Genomic DNA, 13,337 nt, shown 5'->3' with positions numbered 1-13,337 from the left:
AAATGCGTGAGCCAGAGAGAGTGACCCCTCTGTGATGTACCAGGGTATAATCTAGGCCAAAAGAACAGCTCTGTCACCCCTGTCCTGCAACCTCGGGTGCCTTCCAGTGCCTCGCTCCCCTCTGGGCTGCTCACAAATAGCCACACAGCATGCAAACCATACCCCGCGTGTCTCTAACTGCAGCCTGCCAGCCACCGCCTGGCTCTCCCCAGCCTGGGTTAGACTGCAGGGTGACCACAACATACCCCCACTCCCAGAAATGTGTCCCCCGTACTGCCCAGCCCTCTCCTGGACAGTCCCAATATTTTCAGTCTGTTTTTCCTTCCAGGGAATAAATATGCCAGTTTATTATCTCACGTGGTTATTCAGACCCTTCCATGTTAGATAAACCGGTCAAACGTGTTTATTAACGACAAAGAGGTTGTCAGTGAGTACAAGTAAACGAGGCAGAAAGTCAGCAGTGGCTACAAGGAAAATAAAGAGAAGCTGCTTAGCAGCACCTAACTGAAACGAGAGTCAAGCCAGGTTTCTCACCACATCCTTTCAGCAGTCTTACTCCCCAAAGCCTGTAGGTCAGCACCCTCCCCCGGAGTCCAGCAGTCCTTCCTTTGTTGCTTCAAGTGCATGAATGCGATGGGCAGGGGGAAAAGAGGGACACATGGGGGGGAGGGGTTGTCCCTTCTTGTTGTTGTTGCAGTCCCCCTCTTGAAAACCATTCCCAGCTGGGCACTAGGGGACAGAGTCTATGTGGAAGGATGTTCCCTGCTGTTTTTTTCCTCACCTGGTTGAGCTTTCTTTGTTTCCCTCCTGCTAGCTGACTGTTTACTGCTTAGCACACATTCCTTTGTCTAGGACAAACCCGTTTGCTGGCTGCTGGCTGGGCAGGGCTGTGGTTTGGAACATATGTTGTTAACACCATACGGGGAGCTCTTATAACTTCACAATGTCGCCACGTACATTTTCTCAGGACAATACTGACCAGCAAACTGAGTTTTCAAATACCTTACAAGGCATACCGTGTACAGAGATCATTACACTGGCATGCAGGGTGTGAATACAGGGGTGTGTCCTGTGGGACTCCCCAGAGCACCTGTGTGAGGGAGAGAATCAAATCTGATGTTCCCTCGTTGGCAGAGACTCCCGGCAGCTCAGAGGGGCGTCGTGGTCCGGCTGCTGGGATGCTGCTTTAGGGCCACGGTTAGACTTTTCGCTCTCGGAGGTGTTTGAAGAGTTTCTGATACTCGGCCTCACGTCTCGTTTCCACGAGGGAGGGTCTTTATGCTCCAATTCCGTGGGCTGACCCTTTGGTGTGGCAAGGCCTGGTGGCTTACGTGAGCTTGTTTCTGTTCCTTTGCAGACGAACACCGGCTCCACAGTGGCAAGCTCTGTCTGATTATCCTGACTTGCATAGCAGAGGTAGGTCCTGTGCGTGTCCCCCTCTCGTCAGCACACGGCAGTCTGTCTCACGCGGCGCCCGGCACCATGTGTGTGCCCTTCCCCTGCTCTCTGTCTCTTGGGAACTGGAGTGGGCTGGGGGAGGGTTACCCTGCCAGAGAGAGTTTAATCCTTGACTGGGAAGTCCAGTGCTGGTGCTGTTAGCACTAAACTAGCAGAGCGATGCATCAACTCAGGGCATGTCTTCAGCATCTCGTGTCAAATGTGGGGAGCCCAGTGCACGCCAGCCTGTTTCCTCTCATTCAGCATATGTGTGAGATCACTAGGGGACACCTGGAGATGTTACAAGCTTCCATGCAGACAAGACTCGGATGACACCTGTTAGAAATAACCAGACAGGTTGTCCCGGGGGTGGATTGGGGAGACAGAGCCCTTTATTGCCTGCTCGTTCCACCTCGATGCTGCGAGTGAGCAAGGAGGGGGTTTCTTTACAATCCTTGTATCCATCACAGTATGTAACTACCCATTTCCAGCAACTCCCCATAGACCCTGATTTGGTTACATTGACCCCTATAAAATGAATGTTAATAACTACATAATGAATACAATTATACCCGCCCCCGTTTGTTGTTTACAGGGTTATTGCACAGGGCGCAGGCACATCACCTTGAAACTCACTAACGTTCTTTAAAATATACTGTATGCAAGGGAGGGAAAAAAGATAATGCTGTATTCCCACCAAAGACCTTGAACGGAAGGGAGAACAGTTATTTGTTAGTCTCATTCCTTGAGCAAATGGCTAGGAAGGGAGGGAAAGAAGAGAGAGAACAGACTCTTAACTAAAATTCACACCAATTAACAGAAACAAGGTTTGCCCTTGCCTTGACCCTGTTCCCTGTAATTTAGGCCTGACCACTTGTCTAGCTTTTAACTCTCTACTCTCCTACAACACCGTTGTTCATGCCAAACAGACAGCGCCGCTTTTCAGCTGGCCCAGCTCCAGAGAGCGATCCGGGGCTGGTTGAAAAGCAGTAGGCTGGAGCTCAGCTCAAGCAAGGCAGAAGCAAATGCTGCTGGAGCCAGGAAGGGGCCATGGCCTCTGCAGACACCGACCACTTTGTCCCTCTCCTACCTTGAGGGAATTGGAAGCTGTCAGCATGATGGGCAGACTGCTCAGTTGGGGAGTCAGAGTGTCAAGTCCTGCCTGGAAAAGGGTTTAATGATTTTTTGGTTGCACGAGGAGTGAGACTTAGACAGAGGGTCGTGAGCCACAAGTGGCTCTTCCATGTGTCTCCTGCGGCTCTCTGCAGCACGTGATATTAAAACACTGGCTGCTGTCATTATAAACCAATCGGCTTTTGCTGTGTTAGTAACCAGTTGTAGTTGATGATGATGATTGTATATAAATGAAATATTTCCCCCGTCACACTGTTTAAATATGAACATGCAGCACTATAGGAAATGAAACAATGATTCACGCCACTGTGGCTCTTCTGGGTGATATTGATCACTAATTTGGCTCCTGAGGTCAGAGGGTCACTGATTTAGGGCGACAAAGTCACCGTTGTTGCTCGGCTTTTGCAGCATTGCCCTTCCACTTCCCGGAACACAGATAGGCCCACTCTCTGGCTGCCCTCTGACCGTGATGTATCACAAGAGTAATGTTTCAGAACGTATTTTTTCCAGGTGCTGCATCAGAGCTCGGTAACTCTTTTTTAATTTCATTACAATGTTAGTAATGAGCTATTCTTAGCACCGGAGCTCAGCAGAGGGGCAGGTAGACAAAGGGAGAAAAGAAATAACTGTGTCTAGCAAAGGCGTCTTTGGCCCAGGCATTAAATGGAGAAGATATTTATTCCCACACTCGGCTGTGTATTGCACCAAACTCAGTTTGATTTAGTGTTGATGATGGAATGAGATTTGCCTGAGGATGGGGGCTGATGAGCCACCTACTGCTGTAATAACTTCTGCCGTGATGGGGCCATCAAAATGCCACCATAAACCTCCCCCTTTGCTCTGTCACGGGGATGAGGCAAGAGAGGCAGGCATGAGAACCTCCTCGTGCATTTTACAGCCCACATTAAAATGTTCTTGGCGTTGTCGCACATGGAGTCTGCGACTTGGGTAAGCGAAGAAAGAAATGGGAAATAAATTACTGACCAAACACGCTGTGGTGCAGGTGGAGACAATTGGGTTGTAGGACTAGAGGCACAAATGGGGAACAGGAAAGAGAAAACTCAAACAAGCACCTCTTTCAGTCGACAGGCAGCTTTTTAACCTTTTAGTTGCTTACAGCTGCAAGCTTTGCCCTGGCACCCCTGGGGTTGCTTGAGCAGGGGGGTTGTTGCTGGGTAGTTTAGACGTGTTGCAGCTCACACCGTGCTCTCTCCCATAGGATCAGTACGCTAATGCCTTTTTGCATGATGACAACGTGAACTTTCGAGTAAACCTGCACAGAATGGTGAGTCTTCCCCAGCAGGTTCCTTCCTTTCTCTGTGGGGCAGAGGAAACGGAGGTTTTGGGTCCTCAGCTGGTCGTGTATTGTTGGGATCACCCAGCCAGTGCACGTGAGAAGCCAGCAAGCTCTCCTGGCTGAGGAAATGTCGTTGTGGAGTGACTGGTTGGGCTGGGGGGCCTGGCTCATGCGCTGTCTCCTTGCAGGCTAGCTCGAGGAGCTGGGTGAGGGCTGACTTGGAGACGCGTCTGGCCAGTGTAGCTAGGGAGAGGACGTGTAATGTGAGGTCCTTGGGAAATGGAGCAGTTAGTGCATTCTGCCTCAAGCCTCAGCAAACGTGAGGCCCAGGTGATACATTAATATGCAGGTCCAGGGGACTCTAAACCCTTTGAGCTCAGTTCACCCCCTGTTTTAAATGGGTGGTTCGCCCTCATGCAGGGGACGTGGTGTTTTCACTGCTGCCTTGCCCCAGGGGTCTGGCTGCAGGAAGGCAGCTTTCATTTGCATCCAGGGGGTCACGCGAGCCCAGCCTGTAGAGGCAGCCCAGAGGATGTTGTGAATTGGTTTATGCTTCCTCAGTGGGACTGGCTGCAAGCACCACCCCTCCGACCTGCAAGGTGGTCATTCCACTGTTGCAGTCTCCCTCCGAGGGAATTTTTCCCCATTGGCAGCTGGTGGCCTTGGGAGATGCTGGTGCCCACTTCAGGGCAGAATCAAGCCCATTATTTTTAAAGCAAGTATAGTCTGAAGGCATTAATCCTTCCTTCTCTGCAACAAGCATTGAACTGGAAATCATCTTTCCAAGCTGCTACAGTTGATGGAGGAGACTTGTCACGCTCCACTCACAGAGTGAAAAACAAGTTTCTGGCTCCGGGAAACCGCTCTCCCTGGTGCAACAGCGTCTCCACTTACACAGCTCAGAATCCAAGTCCCTAGACTCACAGCTGCTGTCTCCCCGGGGAGCAGGGACCCTCTCTGCCCTGGGCCGCAGCAGCTGTAAAGCTGAGGTGGCAATAAAGAAATGGAGAAGCCCAAAACTACAGGAAAGCCTGTGGCAGTGGTTTGATTTGTGTGGAAAGCAGGCGATAATGTGCTGGCTGCCGTGCCAGGCATTTGCTGACTTCCTTTCTTCTTTGTGTGTTTGAAGCCAATGAGACACAGGAAGAAAGCTGCAGACAAGAACCTGCCTTGCCGCCCCCTGGTGTGTGCAGTACTAGGTGAGTATTGCTGGGGTTGGGATCTTCCAGAATCGACCCGTGTCCTGTGATGAAGAGAAAATCAGCTCAGGCTGGGGGACTTTACTGGCTGTCTATTATCTGTGGAAGGAATTTGATTTCTCAGCAGGGTGCATTGCATCCTATCCCCTCATCTTCTTCTAGTGGAAATAGATAGTCAGATTGCTGCCATGTAATATGCTGCATGTTGTAGATCTGTGGAAAGCCACATTTCCTCTAAGGTTTTTCAAAAGGCATTGACCCCCTCACTTCCCTTCCTTGAAGGAATGTCAGTGATGGACCGTTAGTTGGTTAATGCATCAACACTCTTAGGTGGGTAAGGAGATGATTGGGCATGCAGAGTCTTTGGGTGACACAGCTGAGAACGAGCTGATGGCAAAGACGGATATTTGGGGATGGAAGTGACTTTTGGGCACCTTGCCTGCCTGGAACAGACAAACAGGGCTGAATGTCACTAGCTGGAGTGTTGTTTTGCCCCTCCCTCTTGCTGTTCTAGCACTGAAGCCACCTAAATGTGCCCCTTGTGAAATTGACCAAGATTAAAACAGAGTAATATGTAGAAGACTTCAGTCCTTTTTGAAGCAAGACTGGATTTATTTTGCTTCAGAGCCAAATCTGTAGATATATGGATGTCCTCTACGTTATCGTCTCAGAAAACGAAGCTGTAAAACATATCTGGTCTCTGGTGACAACCATGTTCTAACTTCCATTGGTGCCAAGGGTTGAAATATGAGTGCAATTCTATGCATCAAAATTAACGATGTGTGTTTTTTATCTGAACAACAGTGGGGGGAAAAGTGTGTGGAGGAAGCGTGTCTCGGCGAGAATAGCATTAAAATGCCAGGCAGCTCTCAGTAGCTTCTTCCTGGGCTTTCAGAAGAGATGTGTAATTCAAACTCAGCTATTACTAAATTCTCTCTCTTGCTTCTAATCAGGATTGTTGTCTGGTGACATGGGTGTGTGGGTAGTTTGATGTGCTTGTTGTTGTCTGCCAGGCGATACTGCATCTAGTTTTACATTTACTTGGTCATTTTTCTCCCTGCTCTCCTAGATCTGATGGTGGAGTTCATCGTAACACATATGATGAAAGAGTTTCCTATGGATCTATATGTGTAAGTGACTGAGGCCTGGTTGGCTGTGAATTCATAAGAACATAAGAATGGCCAGACTGGGTCAGACCAATGGGCCATCTAGCCCAGTATCCTGTCTTCTGATAGCAGCCAATGCCAGGTGCTTTAGAGGGAATGAATAGGACAGGTAATCAAGTGATCCGTCCTGTCAGCCCATTCCCAGCCTCTGGCAAACAGCAATTCCTGCCTATCCTGGCTAACAGCCACTGATGGCCCTGTCCTCCATGAATTTATCCAGTTCTTTTTTGAACCCTGTTATAGTCTCGGCCTTCACAGCATCCTCTGGCAAGCTGTTCCGCAGGTTGACTGTGCGTTGTGTGAAGAAATACTGCCTTTTGTTCGTTTTAAACCTGCTGCCTGTTAACTTCATTTGGTGACCTCTAGTTTGTGTGTTATGAGGAGTAAATAACACTTCCTTATTTACTTTCTCCACACAGTCATGGTTTTTTAGACCTCTGTCATATCTCCCCTTAGTCATCTCTTTTCCCAGCTGAAAAGTCCCAGTCTTATTAATCTCTCCTCATGTGGAAGCTGTTCCATCCCCCTAATCATTTTAGATGCCCTTTTCTGTACTTTTTCCAATTCCCATATATATCTTGAGATGGAGCAACCAGATCTGCACACAATATTCAAGATGTGGGCGTACCAGTGATTTATAAAGAGGCAATACGATATTTTCATTCTCTGGAGCCTAGAGACGGGGGAATTCTAGTCAAATAATGCACTTCAGACTGAAATAACATTTTTGTAGGCAGGTGGGGCTTTCCAGAAGCTCCTAGGTCTGAGTCTATATTTTTGAGACATCCAGTATGCCAAGAAATTGAGAAAGAAATGAGTTTTCCCCCACCAGACAGATTTCCTAATCTGCCTGACCAAATACTAAGAGCTACATAGTGAGGAGAATTGTTACAATACATTGCGCCAACTCTGGGTTGGAGCCAAAAAGCCAGTGTTGAAACACCAAGGATGGATAAAACAGGGAGTAGGAGCCATTCTGGAGATTGGCCCCAAGCAGTTCCACCACGACAGAAAGCAACCAGCTCCTTGAGAAGGTTGTTTGCTCGAGTTCAGTGCGTTTCAGAAATCATGCGGATCACAGTTACAGAATTGGTTGGAGAGATGCAGGGGAGGCTCGAATCCAGGTAAAAGTGCTTCTTAAAAAGACAAGAATAAAGATCAGCAGCAGCACCACCAGTGGACAGCTGAATCCCTCAGTTCCCACGTGTGTACACAGTCCCCTCATTAAATTCCTGTCTGAGACGATCCTGCAGCAGACAGAATGATTGCAGGCGAGAAGAATGCTATGAATGCACAAATAGTGTTGCATCAGCCGGTGAGTACGTTTAGAAGGTGACAGTGTGGGGCTGTTACGGGGAAGGTACATTAACATTCATCAGAATAATTCTGATTGCTTTGACCTAGGGGGTGCCCGTGAGTCCATACTCGGGGCTGTGTGTTCTAAATCTGCAGCACTTTCCCTGCCAGCCTCCAGAAAAGGAGGCCAAAAATGCAGCTAACGCAGGTCACGATCCCTAATGCAGTGCCCTCTGGGAATAGGTAGGCTGACTGCAGGGCATGGCTTGCCTGGACAGGGACAGGATTAGGCACCGTTATCCACCCTCCCTGTGCGCCCTGCCTCTTGGTTCTGCTATTGATGGGCCTCGCTGTTTGTAGCCCGTCGTTTTCAGTCCCAAGCTGTGCCCCAGAACACTGACCACCAGCGGCTCTTGATTTCACAGGGGTAAGAAATGGTTTGGCTTTTATCAGGCTCCCACGGGGCATTGCCTGTGGAGCTGTACCACAAGAGCGAGCCTGGCCCAGCACGCAGGCTTTGGTGGAACGGCACTGTGCAGAGATCTTGTACATGGTCCGGTGCCGCTAGCGTTGGTGCTAGCAACACTGCCGCAGAAGACACGCAGAGCCTGGCTCGCTACTTCAGTTTGCTTCCATTTCCCTTTGTGAACTGAACCCCACGTTAAGTACGTACCAAACGCCATGTTCAGCCAATGGTTAGGGTTTAATCTAATCACACACTAACTAGGAATTTCAGCCCTTCTTACCATCTCTTGGTACGGCAGGGGGTCATCTAACAGTGGCTGATGAAATGTGTCATAGTCTGATACTTGTAAGCCAGGCTTTATTTTAAGCCCAATTTTGAACAGCCTTCCTCTCTACTTCCAAAACTTTTCCAGAAAGAGCTCCTTTCTGCTTCATTTGTGTGTATTTCTGCCTGGTGAGGGTGTGTGTGTGTGGGTGGGTGGGGTTAGACCTTTGAACAAAGATATTTTTCCTCATTGAAGTTTTTTGGAAGGTTAATAGCTAAAATCAACCTGGTCTAGCAAGTTCAAATTTGTATTTTTTAAATTTTGTTCTTAATGAGATCTGGTGCCAGGGACAATTATCTAGATGGCTAGGTCATTAATTTTGGAGTTCGTCGCTGTGAATATTTGAACTTCTGGGAGCTCTGCAAAGTCTCTGTGGCATTTATAAAGCCTGCAAGGTTTGGAAATTGTTCGAACGAAATAGCTGTGGTTTTAGGAGATTGCAGAGTCTGCAGCATAGCTGCCAGCCCATGATATGAAGGGGCAGAGCTTCCCCGACCCCCCTCAGTTCCTTCTCACCGCCTGTGGTCCGTAGTCGAAGAATATGTGAGCGTCTCACACTCTTTTCCATTGTCCCTTTAGAAAACTGTCAGAGATCTTTTATTGTAAATGGGTAGTGTAGTGGTGGTGGTGTTGTAGTTTAGTTTAGTCATTTCCAAAAAATTCTCTGTGTCTTTCTCTTCTTCGAGCTTTTGGCTCTGTACTGGGGCATGCCTGTGTCTTGTGGATTTCAGCGCTGTTCGGGCTCTAACAAATCTACGCCAGTCTGCAAGCCTCACACCAACTATTGAAAATGTTGAGGGAAGGACACGGGAGGCATAAGTGTCCTATCTCTTGGGGGCTAAGACCAGGGCTAAGAAGTTGAGGAAGCTGGACATTGAGACACCCTGGTGGAAGCAGCTTTTCACCCCCATTGGGAGCCTCACTGCTTGGTGTGTAGGAATTTGGACTTGATTCGGTCTGAGTGCACCACCAGACTTGGGGTCATCCTTGCATCGAAAGGAGCCAGAGGGAAGACACCATTCTCCATCTCCAGCATAAAAAGCAGAAGAAGTCCAGCACTTTTGGCCTTGTCTGGCCCGAAGAAGCCCTCCTTTTTGAGGACTAGGCCCCCTACCCCTACTAACTTTCACAAGAAGAGTGAAATCAGCTGCTGCTAAGGTGTTCCCTGGAACCACATTCGAGCAATATAGAGTCGTTAATTCTGGCACCTTCCACCAACTCCATTGCTGGGACCTTCAGTGGCATCAGCTTCCCCTGTGATGGACCCTGGTATCGGTGCTGGCCATCCTGAGGTGCATGCAGCGGCCACGGGTCTTTTATGTCTGGCAATGCCGGATTCTCCGCTGTTGCAAAGTCCGTTCCAAAGTCCAAGGGAGGCCTCAGACTTGGCTTAGAGCGGCGGAGCCTCAACCGATGCTTGAAAAAGACAGTTTTTGTATGGTTACCCTGGCCTCCATTTCCCCGTCCCTAGACCCCAACCACTGTTTCGCTCTCCTTGTCTCAAAGGCCACCTACGTCTATATGGCCTTTCACCAGAGACGCAGGAGGTTCATGAAACTTGTCGCAGATGTTCATTATCGGTTTATGGTCCTGCCCCCTTTGACTTGGCATCAGCCCTCGAGTCTTCATGAAGTGCGTGACAGTGGTGGCACGCATCTCTGGATGACTGGCTGATCTGAGGTCAGTCCAGACACCACGTACTAGTGGACAGCGAGAAGATCCAGTCGCTCTTTTGGTCATTGGGCCTGTTACTCAACAAAGACAAATCCATCTTTTTCCCTGTACAGGGAATCGGATTCATAGGAGCAGGTCTTGCTCGACCTCAGCCAAAGTGGGTCTACTTCAGGCCAGGTTTCAGGCAATGCTGGGCCTATGCACGAATTTCAAGGCACATCCTTGTACAACAGTCTCCAGTGCTGACGGGATGACAGGACAATCTGTCACTTTGCAGAGTGTCTTCCTGGGTCTCCTCTTGCATTCATCTGTGCTACGATATTGCTAACGTTCCTCTACCTCAGTGAGTTTTAGCACGCTCCACAGGAGTGCAGCATCAGATGTTTTCTTGAGTCATGAGCCCATCAATGACGTTTACAGGGCTGCAACTTGGTCATCTGTTCATACATCCACTCTCATTATGCTCTCTGCTAGGAGAGTGGTGTTGGAATCCTTGTTTAGGTGGACTCTGGTACCTTCCTCCATCTGGAATTGCTTATGACATGTGCAGACGTTCAGAGATAGTTACATGCCTGTTTGGTAACTTTGTTCTTAGTCGTATTGCACATGGATTGTCTTGCACAAATCCTGCCTCTTGGCAGGGGGTTAGACTAGATGACACTCGCGGTCCCTTCTAACCCTATAGTTCTATGATTCTGTCCACTCCACAACCTACCTCCTTCCACCCTACATCAGAGTGGCAGCAAACTCTGCCTTCCAGTGTGAAGAAACTGAGTGGGGCGGGGGCGGTTCCGCCCCTTTACGCCCTTGACTAGCAGCACGAGCGTGTGGAGGTGCATGTGCCACTGTGGGAAAAAGTTCTCTGGCTTTGGTGCACTTGTGCACACACACCTAAAGTGGAATGGACGTGCAACGCATCTTGAAGAACAACAGCCACCAAACAGGTATTCTGCAGACTTTGCCCAGGAAACTTGCAAGCTCCACAGATGCGACTCGTTCCCAGGAAGGTCTGGAGGTGCTGGGGGCTTTGGTCACGCGCTCAGTAGGCAGACTTTGATACGCGGTATATCTGCTGAGTGCAACACCTATTGCTTTGGAGCTTGCAGCGTCTGCAGGCATTGCCTCTGCAGCTTAGTCAGCAAGGGCTGTAAACTCAGTGCTGTCTCCTGGGTTCCCCGTGAGTCGTGCCTGTGGGCCTTGCAAGGACTTGTGTGTGCTTGTGATGCTGTTGTGCGTGTGGCGCTGATAAGGTTTGTTGCACCTGTCACTGGTTCCAGTGCAAGGAACTTGCAGGCTCACTGAACTCAGCAGGCAAAGCACGGCAGTTCTGCGAGCCACGTAGCTCCTTTCCGTGGGCCCTGCAGGCTCCTCCGGCCCGGACAGTGAATCTCCTACACTCCCCATGAAGACACTGGCCAAATGTGAGAAACCAGCAACCCAAAAGAATCCAGGGTATTGTTCTGTAAATGTTTCCATAGCTCATTCAGTCCCTGGGAGCTTAAACGCTGCCATGCGAGACGCTTTCTCTTGTCCTGTCCTAGTGGCACTGCTGCCCTCCGGGCAGCAGACCTGGGATAGTGTGTCAAGCCCTCCGAGTTGGGGACTGTTTCTCCCCCAAGAGAGACATCCTGCCGCCTGCTGTCCTTTCCCTTCTAGCGGTCTGCAGGCCTGCTGCGCAGGGGTGTAAAATGGCTGCTGCAGTGTCTCGGGGCGAGTGGTAATCCTGCTCTCCTCTCTCTCTCTCTCCTAGGCGGTGCATTCAGATCGTGCACAAGCTGCTGTGCTACCAGAAGAAATGCAGAGTGCGGCTCCATTACACCTGGCGGGAGCTCTGGTCAGGTATCGTAAACCCTTCGCGTTCTCTGTTCTTGTGCACGTTCAAGGACCTGCTGTTCCCTTGCTAAGAGCACTAACTCCTTCCTTCCTGAACTTTCTGAACCACAGCTACAGCTGTCGCCAAAACGACTTGATTTTCTGTGAAAAATTGCTGCATGTAAATGAGAGTAAAAAATCCACCTCCTCTTCGCCTGCTCTGTATCTGTCTCTGGTATTTCTTGGGGTCTTACCATAGTAGCTAATCTGCCTTCTTCTGTGGCCCTGCTCACCATGGCATCCAAGTGCCTCGTGTTGTGTATATTTCATAGCTGTCTGCAGAGCCCTGACTGGAGCAGGCTCTCTGTCCTGCAGACAGCGGAGGAGGGAGGGTGGCTGCGGTGCTGGAGGAGCTGGACCCTTCCTTTCCCGCTTCGTGGCAGTAGGTGGTCGAGAGGCTTGGTGAGGAGATGAGCGATCGCTTGCCCAGAAATCTGAATGGGCAGGAGGAGATGGCTTTTAAACTCTGCCCCCTGTAGTGTTTGCTGAGGGTGCACTTTGTTCCACTCCCCCACCGAGCGAGAAAAGGCCTTTTTCTGGCTTTACTTTTGTTTTCCATGAAACGGAGTCATTTAACATTAACGTGGACACAGCGCTGTATGGTTTTAGCGGCCGGCGTGATCTTTGTATTCGCCCAGGGGATGGACCCAGGTGACCTAACAGGCTTTTTCCATTGCTAATTTCCAAGCTTCTGTTCCAGCTGAACTGTGAGGGTACAATCACGCCCTTAGTCTTTGTGGGTTCAAAGGGAGGTTTATGCAAATTGAAGGGGACCTTGTCCCCTGTGTCCTGCTCTGGGAGTTGGGGTTCAGATCTACAAGTGATGACTTGGCTGGATTCGTGCAGCTCTCGCCAGGAACTTGGCTAGAGGATGGCTGTTGAAAAGGCGTGCTGAGTGGTTTCAGAAGCTGTTCTCAATTCACAGTTGAGCACTTTCCTTCCTTCGGTGGCTGTGCAGAGTTGAGTGCAGGTACATGGGAATGCATCAACAATCTGACTCCATCTCCGTTATTTAATTTTGCCTTTGGTGACATGTGACCCATCCTGCCTTTCTCCGTTATTCCTGCAGGAGCTGAAGTGGGGGCCCTTAATTAATTAGTGAGTTCTTTCCCATTGCTTTCTTCAGAACGGAGCCCGCAGCGGACTGGTGGGGTGGCGCTGAGATCCAGTGCCAGTAGGAACGGTATCAGGCAGGGAGTGAGCTGTAGTTGCAGGCTGGAAATCAGAGCAGTCCCAAGAGATAGCATTTTCCCCACATCCATTAGGAGACTAGTCCAGAGTTTAATGCTCTCACTATTAGGGATCATTATAAACCTAAACTTTCCTTTTTAAAAACGTCACCCCCTGCACTCTGAGACTCAGGGCATGTCTGCACGACAGAGTCAGTCTCATTAAGTGACACGACATGCAGCTACCGCAGTACTTCAGTCGGATTTGTCTGCCCACACTAGTGTCTTCTCTTGGTGGGATG

The 13,337-nt window shown here is 49.6% G+C and overlaps 1 protein-coding gene across 4 annotated transcripts in view; it reads left to right on the top strand.

The window, feature by feature from the left end:
• Positions 1-13,337, top strand: part of ARMH3 (armadillo like helical domain containing 3) — a 156,781-nt gene that overhangs the window by 42,782 nt on the left and 100,662 nt on the right. For all 4 annotated transcript variants that reach the window (XM_067537258.1, XM_067537256.1, XM_067537257.1 and 1 more), the window contains 5 exons: positions 1,358-1,416; positions 3,791-3,856; positions 4,998-5,067; positions 6,137-6,197; positions 11,745-11,833. In XM_067537258.1, the coding sequence (XP_067393359.1) occupies positions 1,358-1,416; positions 3,791-3,856; positions 4,998-5,067; positions 6,137-6,197; positions 11,745-11,833 (345 nt within the window). The remainder of the gene's footprint in view (positions 1-1,357; positions 1,417-3,790; positions 3,857-4,997; positions 5,068-6,136; positions 6,198-11,744; positions 11,834-13,337) is intronic.

This window comes from Emydura macquarii, unplaced genomic scaffold (genome assembly GCF_026122565.2).
Source record: "Emydura macquarii macquarii isolate MOO-44397 ecotype Brisbane River unplaced genomic scaffold, CSIRO-AGI_Emac_v2 contig_3692, whole genome shotgun sequence".
Lineage (NCBI taxonomy): Eukaryota > Metazoa > Chordata > Testudines > Chelidae > Emydura > Emydura macquarii.
The sequence above is the reverse complement of the archived record's forward strand: the minus strand, read 5'-3'. Positions and strand labels throughout refer to the sequence as shown.